Genomic DNA, 22,726 nt, shown 5'->3' on the forward strand with positions numbered 1-22,726 from the left:
TGCACAGAGGAAAACAGTAAATCAGACTTTAGATACACTTTTTAGTAGCATCATGGACAAAAGAAAATATTAAAAAATAATTCTTCACCGTTTCTGACCAAAAGTCTGAAATGCAAAAATATTAAGGCATAAAAACTGAGAAAAGCATGAAATACACACATTAGAGAGCAATTTTTTTTTAATAAAAAGTCTTAATGTCAAACGATGAATTGTTTCAGCTCTAAAGAAAATAGATCACCACTTCTACACTTGAAAATAAAAGCACACTCTCCTCTGATCTAAATCTGGGCTCGTTTTCAGTTTTTTTTGCCTAATTCTAAGCTTGTTATTGAGTTTCATGCTGTAAGTTTCCATTCTCTTGTGATCAGACAGTTTTTCCCTTTAGCTATTCATTAATTTGGGACTCACTACGTCTCACTATTCACTTCCATAACAAAACTGTGTTTGTGCTCATGCACAGCTGGCTCAGGCATCTCTGGACCGCCCTGTTATTGTTGCAGCTCCCAGTAAAATGGTGTTTATCCAACCATCACTTAGAGATCAGGGATGAGGCTCATGATTCTGGCCTTGGGGTCATATTAACCCTCTGACAACTTTTCATTGCAAAAGACTGAATGTCAAAAATTCTGACACTAATGTGTAAATTACGCTCATGCAATATTTACTGACAATTCTATATTATTTTAAAGGTTTTCAAACCTTTGAATAAAAGCATAATGCTTATGATTGAAAGGTTATCAAATTGTATAAAAGGCTTTCTCCTTTGAAGTGTCCCATCCTTGTTAGACAGGGCACCATATGTAAGTCCAGCTGGAATATTTTAATCTGCACTGATTCTCTAATATTGGTTCTCTTACTTCTCTACCAGCAACTTGAATATCATGCCAACACAGGCTTGGGATTAATGAGTATAAAAGGACCTAAGAGACAGTTGAAATGTGGCCACAAATCACAGAGGCCATTTTCTGCATCATTTCCCACACACCTCCTCTACAGAAGCGTCATTCCCCAGTCTTGTTTAGGCTAGCACAAGGGGCTTAATGTACGCACATAAGAAGCTTGCTTGTGTTCTTTAAAGAGGATAGGAGATACTGAGTATCTTATCCAGCTCTGACTGGATAAGATATGGTAGCACTCCTTGCTGGTGCTGACAAATGTATTAAGCATAAATGAGTGGGCTACCTGCATAGCCAGTAGTGGATTAGAATAATGCCTCTAAATTCTAGGCAAACACTCGGTTTGACTTATCAATGCATTCTCTTGCTGGTTGAGGAAACTGTAAGATCAGTTTTTTTATTCCGTCAATAACAACTCCTCTCCATGTCTGCAGAAATAAGCAAACTGAATATAAACAGAACAGAGTGTTCATGCATGCTGACAATCTTTGTGATCAACATTCTCCTAGCATGCATTGTTGATGTATGTATACTGGAGGATTATTGTTTCTGTGAACAGCCGTTTGGATCAATAGAGGAAGGAGTCTGTCCGTCAGCTCACATTTGTGAAAGTCAGTCCATCTCGTTCACTCTCCACACACCGTCCTGACCTGAGTTCCCATTAAAGCGCTCATTCGGTGTCACCACTCTGAGAGGAGAGCTGTGCGGCTTTAGCTTTGGTTTCAGTACAGGGTACACAGGACCTTCCTTTATTAATGGAAAAGAATAATGCTGTCCCACAATCCCGTGAGGCTGCAACATTTAATGTGACCCACCATTCAGCTGTTCAAGAAAACAAAGCATAACTGTAACAATTATTTGTTAATGGACAGGAGGAGTAGAACCTTTCTTAATGTGACAACCATTCAGTTTCACTTTTGGTATTGGTAGCCTGTAGTAGTTGTAATGTAGCTGCTCTTTTAATTAGTCAGTCTTCAGAACATTGTAGTTTCACCACGGCAAACCCACGTCATTAACACCCGCCGTCACATATTTACGTAGCCGAGTGCAATCTGATTCGCTTAGCTCCATGGTTCGCATCTTCCCTTGACCTAATGTTGTTTCCATCGAAGTCTAAGAAAAGTGTTTAGGAAAAGTGGGTGTAGGCTTAATGTTGCTATGCTAGCAAGTTGCAGCTGGTTTCAACTCGTTCATCCATATTGTGTCTGCTTAGGTTAGAGAGGATCAAAGGCGTCCAATAATCACAGGGTCCTAAAGAGCTAAAATGGAGGGAAAGGAGGAGTGTTTGAGTAATTTTATGCAACTAAAACAACATGATGTAGGAGACATTTCTTGTCAATTTATTGTTTTGTCATTACAGTAGAAAATAGGACAAGGATGAGGAGGAGTTTGCTTGAACTCCAACCAAAAGCCAGACAAAGCTTCCATAAAGGAGTGTGTCAGTCTCGAAGGTTAGGTTCTTAACAGAGCCCCAAATATACTCCCAAGGTGACATGTGCATGGACAGCTGAGGTCACGACAGACACAGTTATATTTATACTGTTTTTGGAGCTGCCTGGAGGACATCTTCCACATCTAGCACAGTAACATTTGATTTTCTATTTTCAAGATGAAATGTAGAGATGCTGGTAGTGACAGATCTCTTTGTAGGTGTAGATGTCCGCACAGCGCCTACACGCGCACCCTCTGATGACATAATATACGTAATGCGGACCAGTGCATACTCACAAAAAAATATATTCCCAGCTTTAGTCAGGTCAAAGCTTTGTAAATGGTCACAAAGCTGAATCTACTGGTTTATTCTGATTCTTAGATGGTTAAATGGTAGATATGAGTTTATTCTCGATTATATGTAGATGTCTGTAAATCTGCCTGATTTCAAGTTTTTCTTTTCTTAAAATATTAAAAAGGAGATGTTGCAAAAGAAGTGGAGTGTCATGGTAAAACCGTCAGATTAGATGAAATGTTTTGGTCTGGTCCCCGTCAAACAGAAAACCAATATGTGCTGAGTCCTTTTCAACATACTTAGCTTTGCCCTTTGCTGTCAGGTGAGGGACCCCAGGCTATGAGATTGTCCATTCATGGCAGTCCCATGGCTTTTCCAAGGACTAACGCACTTTGACATGCTCATGTAGGAGTGTAGAAGGCATTAGGGGGTTTCACTAAACCTCTCATTCATCTTCTTAAGAGGTCTATATTGTATACAGCCTGTCTGGGGAACATGTCAAAGCTCTGAAGGGTTCTCGTCCATGTCTGCTACTGTCACAAGGCTTGCAGTCTTTAGTGCACATTTAACATTCATGTTATCATAGTGTATGCTATGCTGAGGGTTCGACTATGTGAATTATTCAGCTTTATAGATATTTAGTTTTCTCATGGCATTGATTGTAAAAATAAGAATGTGGGAGTGGGAGGAAATGAAATGATGCTCGTGTCACACCTCTCATACTGTCTCGACACCTGCAGTATTTTTGTAGCTTACTGCTAAATGCTAGTTCAAGTTCAGCGCCACAGCATCTCTGGGTGAAGCGTTGCAGTGCAGAGGCATGACTTCTATACTCTGCTCCCTACACCCCCGAGCAAAACAAATCTTTATCAGAGAGCACGGGCACACAGACATAAATCTCACCTGACTGTGAGATGGAGCTGCAGAGACTCCGAAGTTGAGTGACACTTGATTTTAACTGGCAGCTTTTATTATTTATGAATCAATTTAGACCAAGTTGATCAGTCGTGTTCATCCTTTCGAGCTGAACTTTTAACAGTCACGTCATTAGTGTAGCCAGAGGGCCAGCTGATGTTTTATTCACATGGTGCAGAATTTAGAAATTCAGTTGCAGATGACTGCAGCATAGGCTGCACTGACTTCACGCAACGTAGATAATTTAAGGAGTTTGAAATTTACTATTGTAACTGGGGTGCATATGTGTTGCTCTGATAAAGTCTTATCATGGTGTTGTTAAAGCTGTTCTTCAAATGAAGGCACAGTTTAGTCTTACACCATCATCAATTAATTGATTATTCATAGAAAATGGTTATTTTTCAGAAAAAGGCTCTGCTCTTTGAAGGAGCTCTCAACCTATCTACAAGGATTCTGCTGGGAGACCTTAATAAATGAATAAATGGACATTAAACGGGATTCAATCCCAAAAATATAGCACTTAAGAAGGAAGCCGGGGCAGTTAATTAAGGCGTGACTTCAGTGCAGTGCTTGCTCACACGATGCCTCAAAAATCACAGGAAATCTCCAAGGCACGCTCATTTTAAACATTTAAAAAACAGCTGTTGTGTTTCGGCATCAAGCCTTCACCATGTCAGAGTGCAAGATTACTGTAGAATACCACTATAAAAAGACCTTTTGTTCCCTGAGATCTGGTTGAGGATTATCATGACCACACCATGACTATAAAGGCATTTTAATTGTTTAAAATGAGAGTGTGCTGGAATTTTCTCTATTCTTGTGTCTATATCTATCCTGATCCAGAGAAATTTTCAAAATAACTCAATTCTTGTCCAGGAAGCACTCCTATCCATTTTTTTTTTAACACAAAGCTTCTTAAAAGGAGTTAGTTCCTATAGTCTCTAAACAAAAGATGCAATAAATCAAGAATGCATCACAGAAAAAAAATAGTATTAGAGTATTCAATCCTTTAGATTATCTGTTCTTTTCACGTTTAATGGACAGCATGAGTAAAAAGAAAGTAACCTTGGTAGAGTTAGAGAGGGTTCACCCACTGACATAGTTAAGCTTGCAGTGATTGTTGGGGGTAAAAGATTAAAATATCTAGTAGCATGGCTCTACAAAGCTTGAAACTTTCTTCTAGCCTTAGCAAGATGAAATGCTGTGCTGGACAGAGTAGCACAGCAGGAACAATCAGGGTGTTTGCATGCAAAGCTGCAATGGAGCACCCCATACCTCCTTATTGAAACAAACTGATCCAGTAAAGGCCCGTGTGGCTGCAGGTTTTCATTCCAACCAAGCAAGAACACACCTGACTCGACTTACTCAATCACCTGAACTGTCTTCACACAGTTGATGTGTTGGACCAGGTGTGTTTTTGATTGGTTTGAATGAAAACCTGCAGCCACATGGCCCTTTACTGGATCAGTTTGACACCCATGGCTTAAATGCTGCTGTGTACACAAACTGTTAGTCAGTGACCATACCACTAGTGCTTAAAATTACAATATGCTCTAATATAGTGAGAGGGTGAGATTGAAATGTGTGTCTGTAATAACTTCTGATTTAGAAAAAGCCTCTGATTCACCTTGAAAGCTAGTACCTGCCGCGTCAGAAAAATCATGTGAAGCACACTAGTAATGCTTTTATGTATGGCAGCCATATTAACATATTTATGTCGTAAAACCATGATTGGGCGCTTATTTGTTCTTGATTAGGGCTGAGGGGTGGATGTAATGGTAAATGGACGGCATTTACATAGTGATATTTAGATCAATGTATATCAAAATATGGAAAATAAAATAAAATCAGATATTTTAAAAAAACTAAATGATGAAACTGTTTACTTTCAACTGACTTTCAAATGACAATTTTCTTTTTGTTATTTTGTAAAATGAAAACATGATCATCACTGTACAATTCCACTAAACGTAAAGGTACCCTGTGGAGTTTTTTAAGTTAACAAGAGCCTCTTTCACACATGCGCCGCAAATTGGAAATCATCTAGACATTACCCGGAAAAGCTGTATGTGAGAAAGCAAATCTCCAAATCAGTTGGATGGGATATTAAACAGACTTTAACCTGCCAGCTACCAAATCTGTCTCATCTCTGATTGGGCCCAAAGTGGGCGTGTGGCTCATGTGAAACCTGAAGCAAACAAACACCTGAGGGTGAGAAGAAGGGTGAGATGACAAGCTTCAGGAACTTCTTTGAGTAAGTTCCGCTGAAGAAATTGTCAAATTTAAGGAATGGCAAGAGACTTGGTTGTTTATGACAAAATTACAAACCGCTCTATGACTGCGGTGTAATCCATGTTCATATAGGCATATGCGTGGGCATAGTCCTGCCTCCTGCACACCGAGGTGTCACCCCTTGCCTAAACCAAATGTGTGTTTCCAGTAAGAATGTGTCAGACATGGACAATCTCCTATTGTGTGTAACATGTGTGAAAGGAAAACTTTAGACTGGACTTGATACGTTGAACCGGAATTCATATGTGGAAAAAGTTAGTCACCAAAACACACTGTCTGCTTGAGGAATCCATATTCGCTTGCTAGCAGTCTACTTCTTTCTGTTCCACTTCTTGGCACTTTACTGAGAATCAGTGGAAAAGTACGACACCATTTATGCACATGTGCGTTCTTACGGACATGCACAAGGCACTTGTTCCTGAAAGCCTTGCTCCCACTTCTATTGGGGAAAAAACCCCACGGGGTGCCTATAATACATGATGATAGAATTATTTAATTGCTCCTTTTGAACAGAATCATACAAACTTTCTTCTGTTGGTGGTTTTTCAGTGACTTGGCACTCTTGGCCATTGATTACTTCCTAACGATCTGTAAAACTGGTAGTATCTATATACCCCTCCCCATAACTGTGAAACACTTTCACTGTCTCTGTCTCATGCTCCCACTCCTGCTCACTCACACCTCAGCTCCTCACTTGCTCTTTGTCATCCCCTCTCTATACCTTTATTCTTTCTGTCTATTTGACATTATGCACCTATGACTTTACATTCAGAAACCTTTATCGGTACAAGAGAAGTGGACCGTGGGAGTTTGCAACCTCTGTATTTCAGCCTTCAGTTTTAAACACCCCCTGACTTGTGTAAACACAAATATATAATGAGCGTTTTATAATCATGACCTTGTTGTAAAGAACTATGGTCATATTGAAGTCCATGTTATTTTTCCTGTAGGTCAATGTATGTATGCCTTGACATAAATGGCTTGTTTGATTGTCTGAAAGCTTGCACAGGATTGACAGACAATGAAAATGAGATTGTTACTGTTTCCCAGCAAAGCACATTTTTCACATTAAATGTCTGTACATTAGGGTTACTCAAGACTCAAACAGAAATTAAAAAAGCATTTACGGTAATATATACTGTCATGTCAGTCAAGAATGATAGCATTAAAAGTATTCACAGCTTTACTAATGACTGTGTATTCCCATTAGCCCTTCACTCACAATACATAAATCAGGGACAGCTAAACACAGAACATTAACAGTGCCTAACAGTGCATACAAGTTTAAAAGAAAGTTGAACCTATAAGCATCAATACTAGTACAGTATTTTGTTGATGCTCATATTAAGAATATCATAATTACCATCTAAATGTGTTTAAATGCTGAAGTTAAACACTGTGCTTCTTGATAAAATACTTTGCTTCTCTGTGATATTTTGCACCAAGTGACTGCTCTGTAGAACGATTGTTACAGAACCGTTCTGTGCATGTTTGTACCTGGAAATAGTGCCAAAATGTGACCTTGGGATTTTGGCAGATGTGCTTCTGATCAGTGCGTGATTGACAAAGAAGCACTGAGACTTTTCTGTTTCCAAATCTGCCTTTACTTAAAGGACCTCTTGTATATCTGGTCCCACAGCTTGACAGTTGGCAGTTAGAATATAGAAACCACTGTGTTTTGGATACAGATGGGACAGCTGTTACTAATTTTTACAGAAAAAAGTGCAAGTGTTAGTCCGCAAATATCAAACCTAGTGTTTTCAAATGTTTGTATTCTATAAATCTTTACATGGTTTATTGTTTGTCACATTTTATGGATTTTTATTATTGTGGTTGATTCCCTAATTGTCTCAGATGTTTGGGATTTGCCTCTCATTTCGATTGGTTGTGGAAGCCTGCTGCGTAAGCATAAAAATTACCAAAAAAGGAAATATTGTAGCATTAAAAATAGGATTTTTCCACCGGTGGCGGACATGTTCGACTATACAAACACAGCTTTCCTCTTTTATTCCTTTAACCGACATCTTGAAAAAGTCGGTACTGTGATATTTTCACTTACTCAAAACCTGTTGGTATCTAAATCTTTCATGATGTTTAATAGTAGATGTCTTTTTCCCTCCGACCAGAAATATGGGCTTTCTTTGTGCATGAATCTCTACTTCTACCCCAGATTTGCAAACTGTTGGCGTATTATAAATGCGCTACGTGTCCAAAGAATGCTACTAAAACCTGAATAATATCATCATATCCCACATACTGTATTTTAACCCGAAAGAGCTACATTTAAAAATGCTACAATATATCCAATTAGAATATGCTCTTTACATGGCATACATATTCAATTCTGAATAATAGTGAAATATTAATTTGCATCTAAACATAGTCAACAATTCTGGTTCATGTTAATGCAGAAACAATAAATAAATGAATTGATTAGTGTACAGAAAAATAATCTGTGACTATTTTGATAATCAATTAATTATTTGAGTCATTTTTCAAGCAACAAGTTAGTGGAAAAGTGCTGTAAATTCTCAGGTTGTAACTTTTCCATTGGCAGGATTTGCTGCTCCTTTGCCATATATACATTTACAGTAAAGGGAAAACCTTTGGGTTTTGGACTTTTGGTCAGACAAAACAAGACATTTGAAGACAGACAAACAGAAAGCAAACTGACAGTATGGGAAAAAAACTAAAGATGCATCCATCAATGTAAAACCACAGTAACCACTGGTTGCACTGGACATTTTGTTTTTGTAATGTGAATTTAAAAAAAAAATATTTATAATAATTGTAAATATGTAAATGCCTTAAATGCTGCATCAGCAGATGTAGTAAATGCTGTACTCTCTGTGTGTTCGTGCATGACCAACAAGAAATCTTGTTGCACTCTTTGGTACTGGTAGAAATGAAGGAAGTTGAAGATCATGGCTTTCTGTGTGTCTTATGCATGTCCACAATTATTACCTACAATAAAACAGTCCTCTGGGATGTCTCAGCTGAGCCCCATTGGCAGGATGTGACATGTGGCTACCAAACAGCCTCACTTCCTTCCATTTCCTGCCTGGTTAAATACCTCACTTTGTAATTTTAAGCAGATGGGAATGCCTGCTGTCTGCAGTGTAGTGACTGGGTCTCTGAAATCCTCCTCCTTTAATAACTGGGCACGGCTTGCCAGTACACTCCCTGTTCCAGCCTCACCAGCCTTCTAATAACAGTCTCAGTGACTTCTGGGGATTTCCAGTGTATAAGCCCTCTGCTGAGGAACGGTCTGCATCTGTGATTTCACTGCCAATGTCTGTGCCTACTGCCTCTTTGATTAATAGCTGCTGTAGAAAGTGAGAGAGAGTCTGTTCTGGTTCAAGCATCAGTCTTGAATCGGCGTACAACATTGTTTCTACCCAGCTGTAAAAGTTCAAATGGTCCATGTTAAAACACAGACTGTGCCCATTGGCTGTACTTGATATGCAGACCATGTGGGTGGAAACAGTGTCGTTCACCAAGCCAAGTACAAGGCTTGGCCAAGCGCAGGAGTTTAATATCTAGAGGTCTTGTTCACAAGTGACAGTAAAATGAAGCTGAGATGGATAGGCAGATTGGTGCGGTGTTAGCAGTGATGCAGGCTTTGTACTGGACCTTTGTGGTGAAACTGAGAAATACCAAGCTCTTGATTTACTAGTCCATCTCCGTTCTGACCCTCAGTTATTGTCACAAGTTTTAGGTAGAACGACATGGGTGAGGAGCTTGGACATCTGCAGGGAGCTCAGAGTAAAGTCGCTGTTTCTTTGCGTCGAAAGGGGCCAGCTGAGGTGGTTCAGGCATTTCATCACGATGTCTCATGGGCACCACCAGTTTTCCAAGCACGTTCAACTGGTACACCGCCTCAAGGTTCACCAGGACAAGTTGGAAAATATTGCTGGGCTGAGGGACGACCTTAATACTCTGCTTAGCTTGTTGCTCCTGCGACTAGACCTCAGATAAGCAGATCAAAATGGATGTATATATATATATGGATATATGGATATATATATTATGATGTCATGTAACAGAAGCCAATTTATTATTTTATCTTTAGCGATTAATTGACTTATCTTTGTCAAAAATATAAGGCAAAATTCAAGGCTTACAACCCTGACTAACCCTAACTGCATTGTCCGGTTGACCTTGTAGACCTCAGACTAGAAGATGATGTTGGCGCTAACAAGCACTCTCACTAATGGAGCCATTTCCTTTCCCCCACTCTTCCCACAGTCTACCTCTAAGTATTTCAGGATACAAGTGCAGGAGTTTGCTGTTCAACCCTTTCAGGTTTCATGTTTCCTCGACCACTAAACTTAAAGCTCAATATTACTACTTAGAGAGTTCAGATCCATCAGGTGGTAAATATGGAGCAATGGCCTCCTACAATGAAAAGCTCTTCAATCTCATTCCATTCCAATTCATCCAATAGACAAATCAATTATATACGTATGATCACATTTTACAAAGATGGGTCACAATGCTAATCTCATGCCAATAACTTTATGAATGATTTCTCTTCATACCTGTGGACGCAATTGGTTGGCAACAAAATATGTAATATAGCGCTGAGCATTGAAAAATGTAGAGCTACAGCATGAAGTCATGAGCTGTGATGGTGTGAACGAGTGTTGCCGTTTTTGCGGCATCGGAATTTGAGGATAAAATGTGTTTTTACTTTTCCTTTAAACCTGGCGAATCTGCAAGCTAATGTTTTATTAGGACTGGCAGATGTATTTGCGATTTTGTCTGGCGATGTTAGGCTAGACGATAGCGCCTTCAACAGGAAGTTCCACATCAGCTGCAGCCATCTTGGTTGTTTGCAACTGACTAAAGGTTCACTGCATGTCAGTCTCCCCCCTTTTCTGAAAAAACGCCAAAAAATTTAATCAACAGTTTTGGCAGTCCGCAAAAGTGGCCTTGTTGCAGGAAAGTTGTTGAAAAAAGGCTCTGGAGCACACATGTTTTCCGTAGTTTATTGTTTGTATTGATGACTTTGTCATCAACTTTCTGTCAGATGTTTATTTGACTTGATTCGTCCCATTTATTAATTTGATTCTATTTCTCATCTGATGTCATAGCAAAAGTCACAGTATAAAGCACTAAAACTCATTTGTGTTTTCTTGCTTTTTCTAGGACCTCAGGTAGAGGAACCATGACAGATGAAGTGAAAAGACCAGTTGAATGTTACCACTATGTGTGGTCATGTGACTGAGCTGGGCTCTTCCACAGCACATGGGCTCTCTTTTCCTTCTACTGACCTGCCGTTGTTGCCCTGTTGCCCTGTTTTCACCATGAGAGGATCTGTCATGCACTTGACCTCTGTCCCCTCATACTGGCGCTACCGTTGTGCTGCGTGAGCGCCCCCTCTCCTCCGGCAGTTACTGCACGGAATGGCCTCTCTGGATCTACCATACCGCTGTCCTCGCTGCGGGGAGCACAAGCGCTTCCGAAGCCTGTCGTCCTTACGTGCCCATCTGGAGTACAACCACACGTACGAGACCCTCTACGTCCTCTCGAAATCAAACAGTGTATGTGACGCTGCTGCTCTGCTGCCGCTAGTGGCTGAGGGAGCTCTCCTCACACCTGCCAACAACAACGACCCTTTTGAGCCGCTGCGTCCTTCAGCTTTGAAGGAGCGGCGCTTCCCCTGTCGTGAGCTTCCTTGTGCGGACGACCTGAGTTTGACCCCGGCTAACTCCAACAGTGCGGCCCGGTATATTCCCAATGTGGAGTTTCCCCTGGGGGAGATTTTTATGAAGAAAGCCATGACATCTGCAGACCCAGGTCCCCATGGAAACCCCAGCACAGCTGTAGCAGTGGCAGCTAATGTAGCGGCTAGTGCAGTAGAGGCAGCCTACGAGGAGGGCCTAGCCAGGCTAAAGGCTCGGGCGTTTGAACGACTGGAACTGGATGAAAGGCTGGAGAAACTGTCTGAAGAGGTCAGAAGCATCTTTATTAGCCAAACTCACTCTGGCTCTAACTAGCTCTCCATATACTTCATAGAGAAACAGACTTACTGCTAAATAAAGATAACAACCTAAACAAACAAGCAAAATCAAATATAGATATATGGATACGGTAAGGACTGGACATAAAGTATTTATATAGCTACTGGTCAGAGTGTGCATATGTTCTGCCTGATCAGTTACACTTAAGTCAGTCACACAGTAGGTTTTTTTATCAGTGACCAATGGACAACAGTTTAAATGGGAACAACATGTATTTAGGAAGCTTAGCAGCTGCATAATTGTAATCAGGAAATTCTTTACTGACCGAAATAACCACTTGATGAATAATGTATGATGAAGAAGTCAAGAACACAGTGTGTTCATGTTTTTAGCTGAAAAAAAAGATTAATCTTTTCTTTTACTAGATTTTGATTTGGTGTGCTTTTTCCCACTCGGACATTTGGCAAAGAAGTTGTTAATAGTCAAAAAACAGGCTGTTTTATAGTTTGAGCTGTTATAGTTTGCGCACTAAAGTTCAAGTCAAGGCCAGCATATCATTTCCTGATTTGGCTGAAATCACTTGCTGATTTTTTTTTAGTCAATATGTTGTAATATCTAATATGTCATAATGATGCTTATCTTCCTGTGATTGGTATTAGAGAAATAGATATCTCAAGAAGCTCACTTGAGTGTCCATCTTGAGGATTTCTTTATAGCCCTGAGCACTATTCTGCGTCTTATTAAGAAACAACTATTTGTCTACAAACTAATGATGCTGTAAGATGTATTATGCTAAACATGGATATGTGAAGGTTTTCGCTGACATATTTTTTTGTTAATGAACGTGCTAATTACTTTTCTCAGGTAATGACCTCATTTGAATAACTAGTTATGTTTCATACAATGTGGTGATTATGGCGGGACCATTAGGCAGCTCAAGTGCTTTTTGTCTTGTAGGTGGAGCAGAAAATAGCGGCCCGCGTAGGTCGTCTTCAGTCAGAGCTAGAAAGGAAGAGCTCCGAGCTGGAGCGGGCCAAACTGGAAAGTGAACGGCTGAGCCAAGAGAAACAAGACCTGGAGGACAAGGCCTCCGAGCTTTCTCGGCAGGTGGACGTCTCTGTGGAAATGTTAGCCAACCTCAAACAGGACCTGGTGAACAAGGAGCAGGAGCTCAGTCACAAACAACAGTAAGTGATGATCTGATAATCAGACTCTGTAGACTCAGAGCTGTGGCTGTTGGTGTGCTTTCCTAATACCGTAGGCAATCAAGAAATATAATTTCAGTTCAGCTGGAATTTTGGTAATAGTTTGTTACTGGTTTTCTTTGTCTGCCAGGTTTTTAAATGAAAGCAATTTAAAGACGTCACCTTAAAGCAATTCTTACCTTTATGGCATTTTTAGACTTTTCTTTTGTAATCTTAAAATGCTCCTAATAAGCGTATGGTACACGAAAATGTAAAAGAAATCCACCAGGTGTTGAAACTCATCAATATTTAATTCTCATATATTTCCGATAAAAGTCTGAAAAAAACTTTTTGTTTGGTCTGAGGGAGAGGGTGGGACTTTTGAGGGAAGAAAGGGAAGAATTGCTTTAATGGATGATGATAACAATAAAATTGTGTTGCAGCCCTAAATTTCAGTGTGTGTCCAAAAATATAAAAGTCACACTCCCACTTGCTGCTGTTTTACTGACAGTGATGCTCATTTATTGGTCAGTCTGTCTATCCATCACCCTGATTTATACAAAGGGTTTATGGTGAAATGAAATATAGTAAAACACAAACACCCGCTGATACCAGTTTCCCCTCCCCTGACTTCAGATACAGATGGCTTCTAACTATTTCTGGCTCTGCCTTTCATTAAACGCCTTGTCATACACACACACACACACACACACACACACACACACACACACACACACACACACACACACACACACACACACACACACACACACTCTCCCCACCCCTCCCCTTCATCATTTCTACCTATCTGTTGATGGTGTAATTCTCAGTCTCATCCACCCACCAGATGTGTTCGGCATCTGTCTCGCTGCTGTCTCCATACACCAGTGCCCTCCAGGGCTGGTTAGCTGCTCATGCTGAATAGAGAGTTGGACAGGAGCAGCTGGGTCTGCAGTACAGATGCCGCCTGCCCTGCCTCTCTCAAGCCAGTCCCTCCATAAAGCTGCCATGCTACTTCATGAACTAGTTAAAAGCATGGCTGCTGTAAATAGAAGCTGCGCTTGGATACAAATCTCAGTAGGGTGATGCAAGTGATTGCTGGCTCTGAATCTGATGGACATGATTTGGAGCTCTCCCACAGCACGGCACGAAGAGCGAGTAAAACCAAGGTTTATTTTTCTGATTCTTATATCTAAACTTGGATGTGAAAATGGATGGTAATACATAAAAACAATGCAACTCCTCTTTATTTTAGAGAATGGTTGCTTTTTTTTCTCTCTCCCTAGTTAGGTTTTTAAAAATGTATTGCATTGAATTACCATGAAAACATTCAAAGTGAAGACTTATAAAAGAGTAAAAGAGTCAAATAGTTTATTTTTTATTATAATGAAAAGTGTTTATGAAGGTAAATTATAAGACACAATACCAATCTAATGAGAAAAGAAGCCTCTGGAAACAGAAGAATGTGATACATTGGTTATTTTGAGTTCATTATAAGTCGAAGCTCAATAACGTTTCAGGAGAAGGTTTAGGAATAGGTCTTTCAAAAATTTAGTTTCTGCCCACTTTTGTAGATTAAGGTGTGGTACATTCATAGCTGCTGCCACCACAAACACGAGCTCTTTGCTGCTTTGCTCCCATTTTCTTTGTTAAAGTGATCAACAAGTGTTGACAAGTGTCATTCAAGGCTCATATTAAAGTCATCTGGTATCTGTACTGTATCTTTATCTGACAGCACAGCCAGCCTCGTCTTTCTATCCTCCTCTGGGTTTTTATCACTTCTCTCGTTTCTTTATCAGGCCTGAATGTCAACAGTAGGTCAGAGACAGAAAGGCGCTTTCCCAAGGCGTTTAATCTCATCACAAACACAACACAACTGCACATGTCACTGCAACCGCTGTATGTTTGTGATTCTTTGTGATAGTAATCCTGAGGCAGTTATGTGTGCCATGTATGGCTGCAATTAACAATGATTTTCGTTTTCCTTTTATGTGTTGATTATTCTAAATAAATAGTTTCATCTTTAAAATGTCACAAGGTCCACTTTCTTGTTTTTTTCCGAAAATTACGAAATGGGTTAGTTATCATTACGTAAATGTGGAGCTTTGGTCGAACAAGCAAAAATGTAAATACTGTATAAATTACCAAAAAAGAGTAATCGACCCATCCAAATTGTTGTTAAGCGATTTGACTAATTGTTTGAGTGCTGGTCGTCCATTACGTTTTATTGCTCCTGAAATTTGTTTGAATTTAACAATGCGCCTGTCAGTGCTAATAAACATGTACATTAGGACTGGGCCATAATTCAATAATAATTTATTGTCATGTCAGTGGAATTGTGTTGTGATGAAATCATACATCGAGACGCAATTACATCGTTGATGTTGACAATAACGAGCACATTAACTCAGACTTCTCAGAAAATATAAGTATAAGTAAACGAGGGGCTATCTTTTGAATATAAATACCTTTTGAAAAGGACCTGTTTGGTGCAGGGTCAAAACCAATTAAGAAAGCCCTATTGTATATATTTTTCAGTATCCCCCAGCACTAATAACATATGCAGTCGATCATTGTCGTACAGCTAACTCACAAAAGGGTCTCTTTTTGTCAACGTTACGAACAAAATGTTTTTCTCTCTCCTACAGCCTTATGACATAGACAGCTAAACTTGTAGTAGAAGTTGACTAGGCTGATCTTGTGATAGTAAGATACAAAACAGTGAGTGTATTATTGGGTCCAATGAGCAGCAGACAAAGTGTGCTTTTCTTCTTTTTAGTTCCGCCTCACTGTTGTAAAGGGTACAGCAGCTGTGGTCATGCATCCCAAATCTGGCAGCATCAGACTGGGAAGGTCATACTCTTAAAATCCCTGCTGGGCTATGTGACCACCTCCTAGTTATGCCAGCAGCCCTGTTTTCTGTCTCTGCCTCTCTGAGGAGAAGCTGGCAGTCAAACAGTAAGCTCATTCAGACTCTAAAATACAGAGTAAGTCTGAGGTGGAAAAAGAGCATCACAGTCAGTGAATGTTCAGCAGGGATGATGACTAAGCAGAAGTTAACAGACACAGAGCAGCTTATTGGCTCAAACATGGCTGCCCAACAGCCTCATACACACAGCATATTCTTTAAAAAAATACATGTTACATAGAGAATCTGTGAAGCTGCTTTGAGAAGACATGCATCATGTTATACATCAGTTTTGTCTAACTATAAAAATGCCAGTCACCTCACTGTGAGTTGCTATGCAACCAGAGGAAACTCCCATGGACTGGCTTCTGCTGCTACCAGTGCTATGCATAAAAATATGACATGCCTTTATAATTTATTCTGCACTCAGAAACAGTGGAAATAATTATGAAAAGCATACACGATGCCTTAGGAACATACAGTATGTTCATTTTAGCTTGGCCTTCATGATAATCTTAGCGTGCAGTTTACTTAGTTGCAAATTCACAACAAAACGGACAAAAACACAGCGCATGCTCATATTGTAACAGTCACTGGAAACACATAATGATTAATATCACACTACATTGAAGCAGTCAAAAGTGAATGAATAACAGAGACCCTCAAGCACGCCTGTTAAGTGGTTTGATAGCAGCTGGAATAAATGAGAGCAGCTGCAATCAGCAGAAACTGGAGCCTGAGGAGAAATGAAAAATGGCGGGATGGTTATCGCTATTATTTCAGCATGCTGCAGAATCACTTTAAGTAGAAAACCAGCCTCATTTTGTGTCTGTCACAGAGAATACGAATAATATCGTTAACCTTCCAGTTATTAACGATTGCTTGATGAAATACAGCAAGATTTATTTAGTTGCCAATAATAGTTGCCAATCATTTCTTGAAATTCCCACTGTGCCAGTTGTCTTTGAAGAGCTATTTCTAATTCTAACTTTGACCTTCAGTTTGTGATTTGTTCCATACATGGAAGTGACAGCTGGCCTCACTGAGTGCACCTGCAGGAGGACATAGTTCATAGAGGACATCCACTGTTCTTTTCATACTTAATTGTTTCTCTTCTTGCTGGAAAAGTTTGTATGAGATGATACGGTCATTATTTAGACCTGTACAATGTTTGCAGTCCAATTCTCTGGCCCTGAAGCAACTTATAGCCAAAACCATTTGTCGAATAATCATTTAGTTCATCGGTTAAGAAATATTCAGCAACTATTTTAATTATTGATTTATTATTTAAAGGTCTCATGTTGTAAAAAGTGAGATTTCTGTGTCTTTTTTATTATAAAGCAGGTTGAGTTGCTATATAAAATACTGTTAAAGTAGTAAAACGCTCAATCCACCGAGAAATGCACACAGGCCGTATTCAGAGACCATCTTTAAACAAGCTGTATGGTATTCCGCACAATTGTGATGTTACAACTATATTATATATAGGTAGAAATTGCCATTACAGTCATTCTTGTTCTCTAGCTGCAATGAAAGTGCTTAATTTGAGCAGAGCAAAGCAGAGCAGATATGGAAGACCCAGAAAAACCGATCAATCAGAGCAGACAGGAGGGTGGCTTAAAGAGACAGGCACCAAAACAAAGACAGAGGGTGAATACAGGTATATTCAGACAGACAGTTTGAGAAAAACAATATGTTTTTAAATATTAAAGGATGTAAACATGTTCTAGTAGAAACCCAAAATACAAGTGTTAACTTGAAAATAAAAATAAAATGCCTTTAAGACATTACAAACATTTCTGTGTCCCAGCTTCTGTCATACTTTGGGTCGTTTGTAGTCAATGTTTAGAGGTTTTGCATATTCATTTTTCATCTTTTTGTGGTGCTTCTATTTTTAATTGTTTGGTGTGTCTTTGTTGTCGTCTTGGGTCATTCGTAGTCGCTTTATGTGTGTTTTTGGTCATTTTGTGAGTCAGGGCCCTTGTGCCTGTGCCTCGTAGGCCCATTCAGTAATCTATTCATGAGCATGCGTAGCAATTATGGAAAAGAAAGAGTCTGGACAAACCAATTAATTGAGAGAAGAACTGACGAAGAGTAATAGACAATTTAAATAATTGTTAGTTGCAGCCTTATACAAATGCTTCCTTTGTGAAACCTATAGTGTTCAATTGTGTTTGAAAGGTGATTATTATGGTAATCTTTGTAGCTGTACATACTCCCATTACTGTGTCAGATTTTGTTATATTGTATCCACCTCATGTGCTGCTCAAACAGGGAAGGGAGTAAATGTTGCAGTTGTTTGTATTAGATTGTGCAGGTGTTCAAGGTCTCTTTTGAAGGAGGAGGAGAGCAGTACAGAGAAAACTCCTGTCAGATTTGTCATATTTAACACACATGCACATTTTCTGCAGTAGGTCTCAACCCTGAGGCATGATTTATTCATACAACCAGCTATGATAAAGTAAGAGAAGACTCTAAAGGGTCCACAGAGCATGGAGAAGTCTGGCTAGTTGCTGTCACTGTGCCTCCTCTCATAAAACAAGCTCAAGACAGCAATCTTGAATGCAAAGTGAAGCTGTCAGGGCAGAGACAGAACTCGCCTCATTAACGGCAATGCCTGAGAGAGAGGAGCATGTAGGATTAGTGTGGCGAGGCTTCTGAGGGCTCTCTAATGAAAAGAAATCAGAGTAAGAACGTGATCTGCAGTACACCTAAGAATGTGGACCTGACGCCTCCCATACAGATTATTGTAATCAAGCGTCTTTGTTTTAATATATATGTTAAAGTGCGGTGTATCTCAAGTAATATTTGTCCAAACCCCAGAGGAAAAGGCAGTCGTGGAAGCCAGTAAACTGTTTGGATAACAGAGAAAAAACATTGTAGTGCTGATGCCAAACACAAAAATGAATGCACAGAATACGATGTACATCATTTTTTAAAACATGGAATATGTTTATTAACTGGAAATGTCCTATAATTACGTATAATTATTACTAAACACATTCTTTCTGCACTGTTATGTACTTACAGAGCTCATCTGCTAGGACTGGATGTCTGCAGTTAGATATATTAAAGCTGTAATGTACAATGTAGAGCTGTCGTAAGACCAGCTTAGGGAGAATAATACTCTTTGAAAAGACACTGAATTCAGATTTCCAGCAGAGATACAAAGTGGTGTATAACAAGAAAGGGTTCTGCGTGATTTTAGATAACCCAGTGTGTAGTGTATACATGATGCTGTGGATGCTAGCCCTCAGATAGAGCGGGATGTATGAGTAGAGGCTGTTCATTTCTATCATTAAATGGAGGAAACTGATGTGTGTCCTTGAGACTGGATGAAAGGCTTTGAATGCGAAAGAAAATGAAAGGATGCTGAGACCACACGTCTGTCTTCTTTCTCATTTTGTTACGACTAACATGAAAGGTTGAAGTAACCAGTCTGTTAGCAGATGGACTGCTGATGATTATAGGAGTGTATGATGTTTGGAGGATGTACTAGTTCTTCAGTCGAAACCTGATATTGAGACAATGCTGTCATTATTTCTCTCTCCTTTTCCTGAGCTGTCAAGCTGTCATAGAGCTGAATGAGTGCTGCTGGTTTGTATAGATTGAAATGCCTGTTTGCAGAGTGCTGTGGAAAATAGTTAGCATTTTGCACTTCTGGTTCCCTCGTCTCGAAGCCAGTGGGTTTGTCCTACGCTAAAAAAAAAAAAATCTGTAAATTTGGAAGCTTTTCAAGGTCTTAAAACAGTCGGTTGCTAGTGAATGGTTAAATGAGACTGCAGATCGTCATAACACCGAACACATGAAATCAGTTGGAAGCGATTGGTGGTGATGTTCCTCTTGAAAAATCATAGAAGTAGTGTTCATTTGTGAAGATTAGCTTGCAACAGACCTTATTTTCTGCAATAATCCAAAATTCAATGAAAAATTTGAATTCAAGCAAAATATCACTAAATTCTGGACCATTGATTGGACAAAATAAGTAATTTTAAGATGTCACCTTGGGCTCTAGGAACTTAAACGTTTGTCCATCTAAATCTAAAGTTCCTGGAGCTTGATTAATCAAGAAAACCATCGACACATTAACTGATAATAAAAATGATATCTAGCTGTAGCCCTACTTGTTTCATTGCATATATCTGTTGTTCCAGTTGCACTTCTTTTTTTCATGAAATGATTTCATCCACGAGTGCAAAGCATCTGCTTCATTATCGCAAACAAGCATTGGAGTTAGGGCTGGTGGATATGGCCAAAATCTTCCATCCCAATATAGATCATTTCAAATATTGATAAAGATATATTTTATGGTATAGTAGGTTTAGTAATGCAGTCAATAAATAAATAGTCTATGATAAATAACCACATGGTAAAGCCTGTTTTTGTCTCCTCCTTTGTGAATAAAAACTTGACACTCGATAGAAATTATATAGAAAATATATAAGACGGACATTTCAATATCATTATGATGATATATGTCATCATATTGCCTAGTCCTAATTTAAGGACGGATTCACTCACTGTCTTTGAGAGGCTGGCAGTTGAATTTCAGGAAGCCTTTTCCCCTATAATGAATCTAATATTTTTTGTCATATTTTGTCAAGGCTCCACATCTTGCTGTTATATCTCTGGGTGACTCATTAGTTTAGACTTTGAGAGGAAAGCTTGAGCCACAATAAAATATTTACTTTCCCCTGATTGATCGGAGCCAAGACATGGATTAAGGGTTTCTTGGGAAATCGAGTATGCTTTTTTTTTCTCCTGAGAGGCTTTGAAAACATTTCAGCTGTTAGCTTTCATCATCCTTTTTCTCTCACCCTTTCATCCTCGTCTGTCTCACATCTCCATCTCATGTAGCCATACTCTCTACACATCTCCTCGTGCTGTCTTTTTCTTTTTTGTGTAATGCATACAAATGTGTGACATTATGACATGATGGCACAATGTAGCCCCACTGAATCCTTCTCCCCAGAAAAAGAAAAAAAAAATCACTATTCCAGGTGTCAAAACACAACGACACATGAGCAGCTGTCCTTTGTAAGAGTGGAGAAAGCTTCTATTCATGAAACAGCCTTGTCTTCCTCATGCCGGCCTTTCAGTCAGTCATCTCTGCTCTTTAATATTAATGAGGCATAATTCTGAATTAATGGCCAGAGATGATGACAACTGTGAAAGGAGGATGACCAGTGATTGTAATTGACATTTAAACAGAATCCTTCTGAAGATCATGCCTTATTAATCATGCCTGTTATAGCTGTGTGTCTTTCTATACTAGACTATTTGTTATGGCTATTAAGTGGTAGGGAAACGAAATATTTTCGGCTCAGCGATTCATTATGTCTCTGTGCGTATGCAGTAGGACATTTACTGAGGTCTTCAAAGCCCATTTCCATTTGTTTGATAAGAAAAACTGTAGCTTTTTGTTAGCAAGCTCAAGGACTAAATTTAGCAAGACTGAAGCTTTTTTTCTTTTTCCAAGAGCTTAAAGGGACAAGAAGGCCTCAAATTGAAATGAATATCAGGCAAACAAGCCACTTATTGTCATGTCATCGGGGAAAAGCAGCAGAGAGCAGGAGTACTGTTTGTTGTTTGTGTGGTAAAACTAAAGTGTAGCAATATGACCTTATCCTTTTTCATCAGTGGTATTGATTGTATCTCTGTTGGTTAGTGTTGGTGATAGGATTTAGTGAGGCGCATTGTTTGCATCGCAGCTTAGTTCTTGCATAATGTTTAATTGAATACAGACAGATCAGTTGCAGGTGTGTAACGATAAGAAGATAAAATTATATATAATAATATATTTAATCAATATTTGATTACTGCATTTACATAGAAGGCACAGTTCCCGGCCACTTTAATAATTTCTTTCATGGTTCATGAAATATTGTATGTAAAGTTTTAATAAACTCCAATCACAATGGAAGATTCCTTGGTTCACACAACAATGAAATTAATTTGACGCCTTAATCATAATAAAGTGCAGTAAGACATGTGGTACATGTGGTAAGCACAGTGGAGCAATTTTGATAATACTGTATTTGATATATAACAATATTTTTTTTCTTAACCTGCAAAACCCTGAGTTAACAAAGAGCCTCTATAGCTGAAATAGAAGTACATTTTAGATTGGCTCCTTACTTCTGTGCTGTGATATAAAATAAAAAAATGATATATGCATAGAATTATGGCTTAAAACTGCATCATCTGTAGTTTATTCTGTGCACTACATAGTCTTGCATAGCCAGACCAATCTCTACACCAGACTTATCATTCTGAGATAGGAGGAAAACACTCTGGTTTGTATTTATTTAAACCAATCACATCGTCTTGGGTGGTGCTAAGCCCATGCAGCAACAGTGCCCTTCCACTAGATAGTAGAGCATTTGGTAAAACGGACCACATAAGACTGCATTAATCTAAGAATTGTCATTTTTACACTGAAGTTTGGATTAAACAAATTACCTACAGCATATTAATTCACGTGTTTTGTAGGTGTGTGTCCCATTGGTAGATTTTGGATTTTGGTCCTGGAACCCATCAGCTATCTGTTTGCCTCTGGGGACAACAGCTAATATTTTGTGCTTTCTGGTGTAGCCAGTGGATATCCAGGCCAAGGCTTCCTCATCCTAGCAGCAGTCATTTTTTACGCTCTGTTGTTTACTAATTGGAGTTGAGAGACGGCATCTAAATAAACAGATATCGGCATGCACATAAATTATAAAAAAAAATTAAAAGCTAAAGAAATAAAATATAATTTGTGTGTAACTTCTGAACAGCCTCACAGAAAAGTATGTGAATGTGCAACTGGACCAGTCCCAGCCTGGTCAGATGCGTACATG

At 39.2% G+C, this 22,726-nt stretch overlaps 1 protein-coding gene across 1 annotated transcript in view; it reads left to right on the forward strand.

Annotated features, from left to right (window-relative positions):
* The first annotated feature begins 11,134 nt into the window (after positions 1-11,134).
* Positions 11,135-22,726, forward strand: part of fbxo41 (F-box protein 41) — a 33,243-nt gene continuing 21,651 nt past the window's right edge. Inside the window, exons 1-2 of the mRNA XM_083935033.1 lie at positions 11,135-11,786; positions 12,753-12,982. Coding sequence (XP_083791159.1) covers positions 11,238-11,786; positions 12,753-12,982 — 779 coding nt within the window. The 5' untranslated portion in view covers positions 11,135-11,237. The remainder of the gene's footprint in view (positions 11,787-12,752; positions 12,983-22,726) is intronic.

This window comes from Echiichthys vipera, assembly GCF_963691815.1.
Source record: "Echiichthys vipera genome assembly, chromosome: 2".
Lineage (NCBI taxonomy): Eukaryota > Metazoa > Chordata > Actinopteri > Perciformes > Trachinidae > Echiichthys > Echiichthys vipera.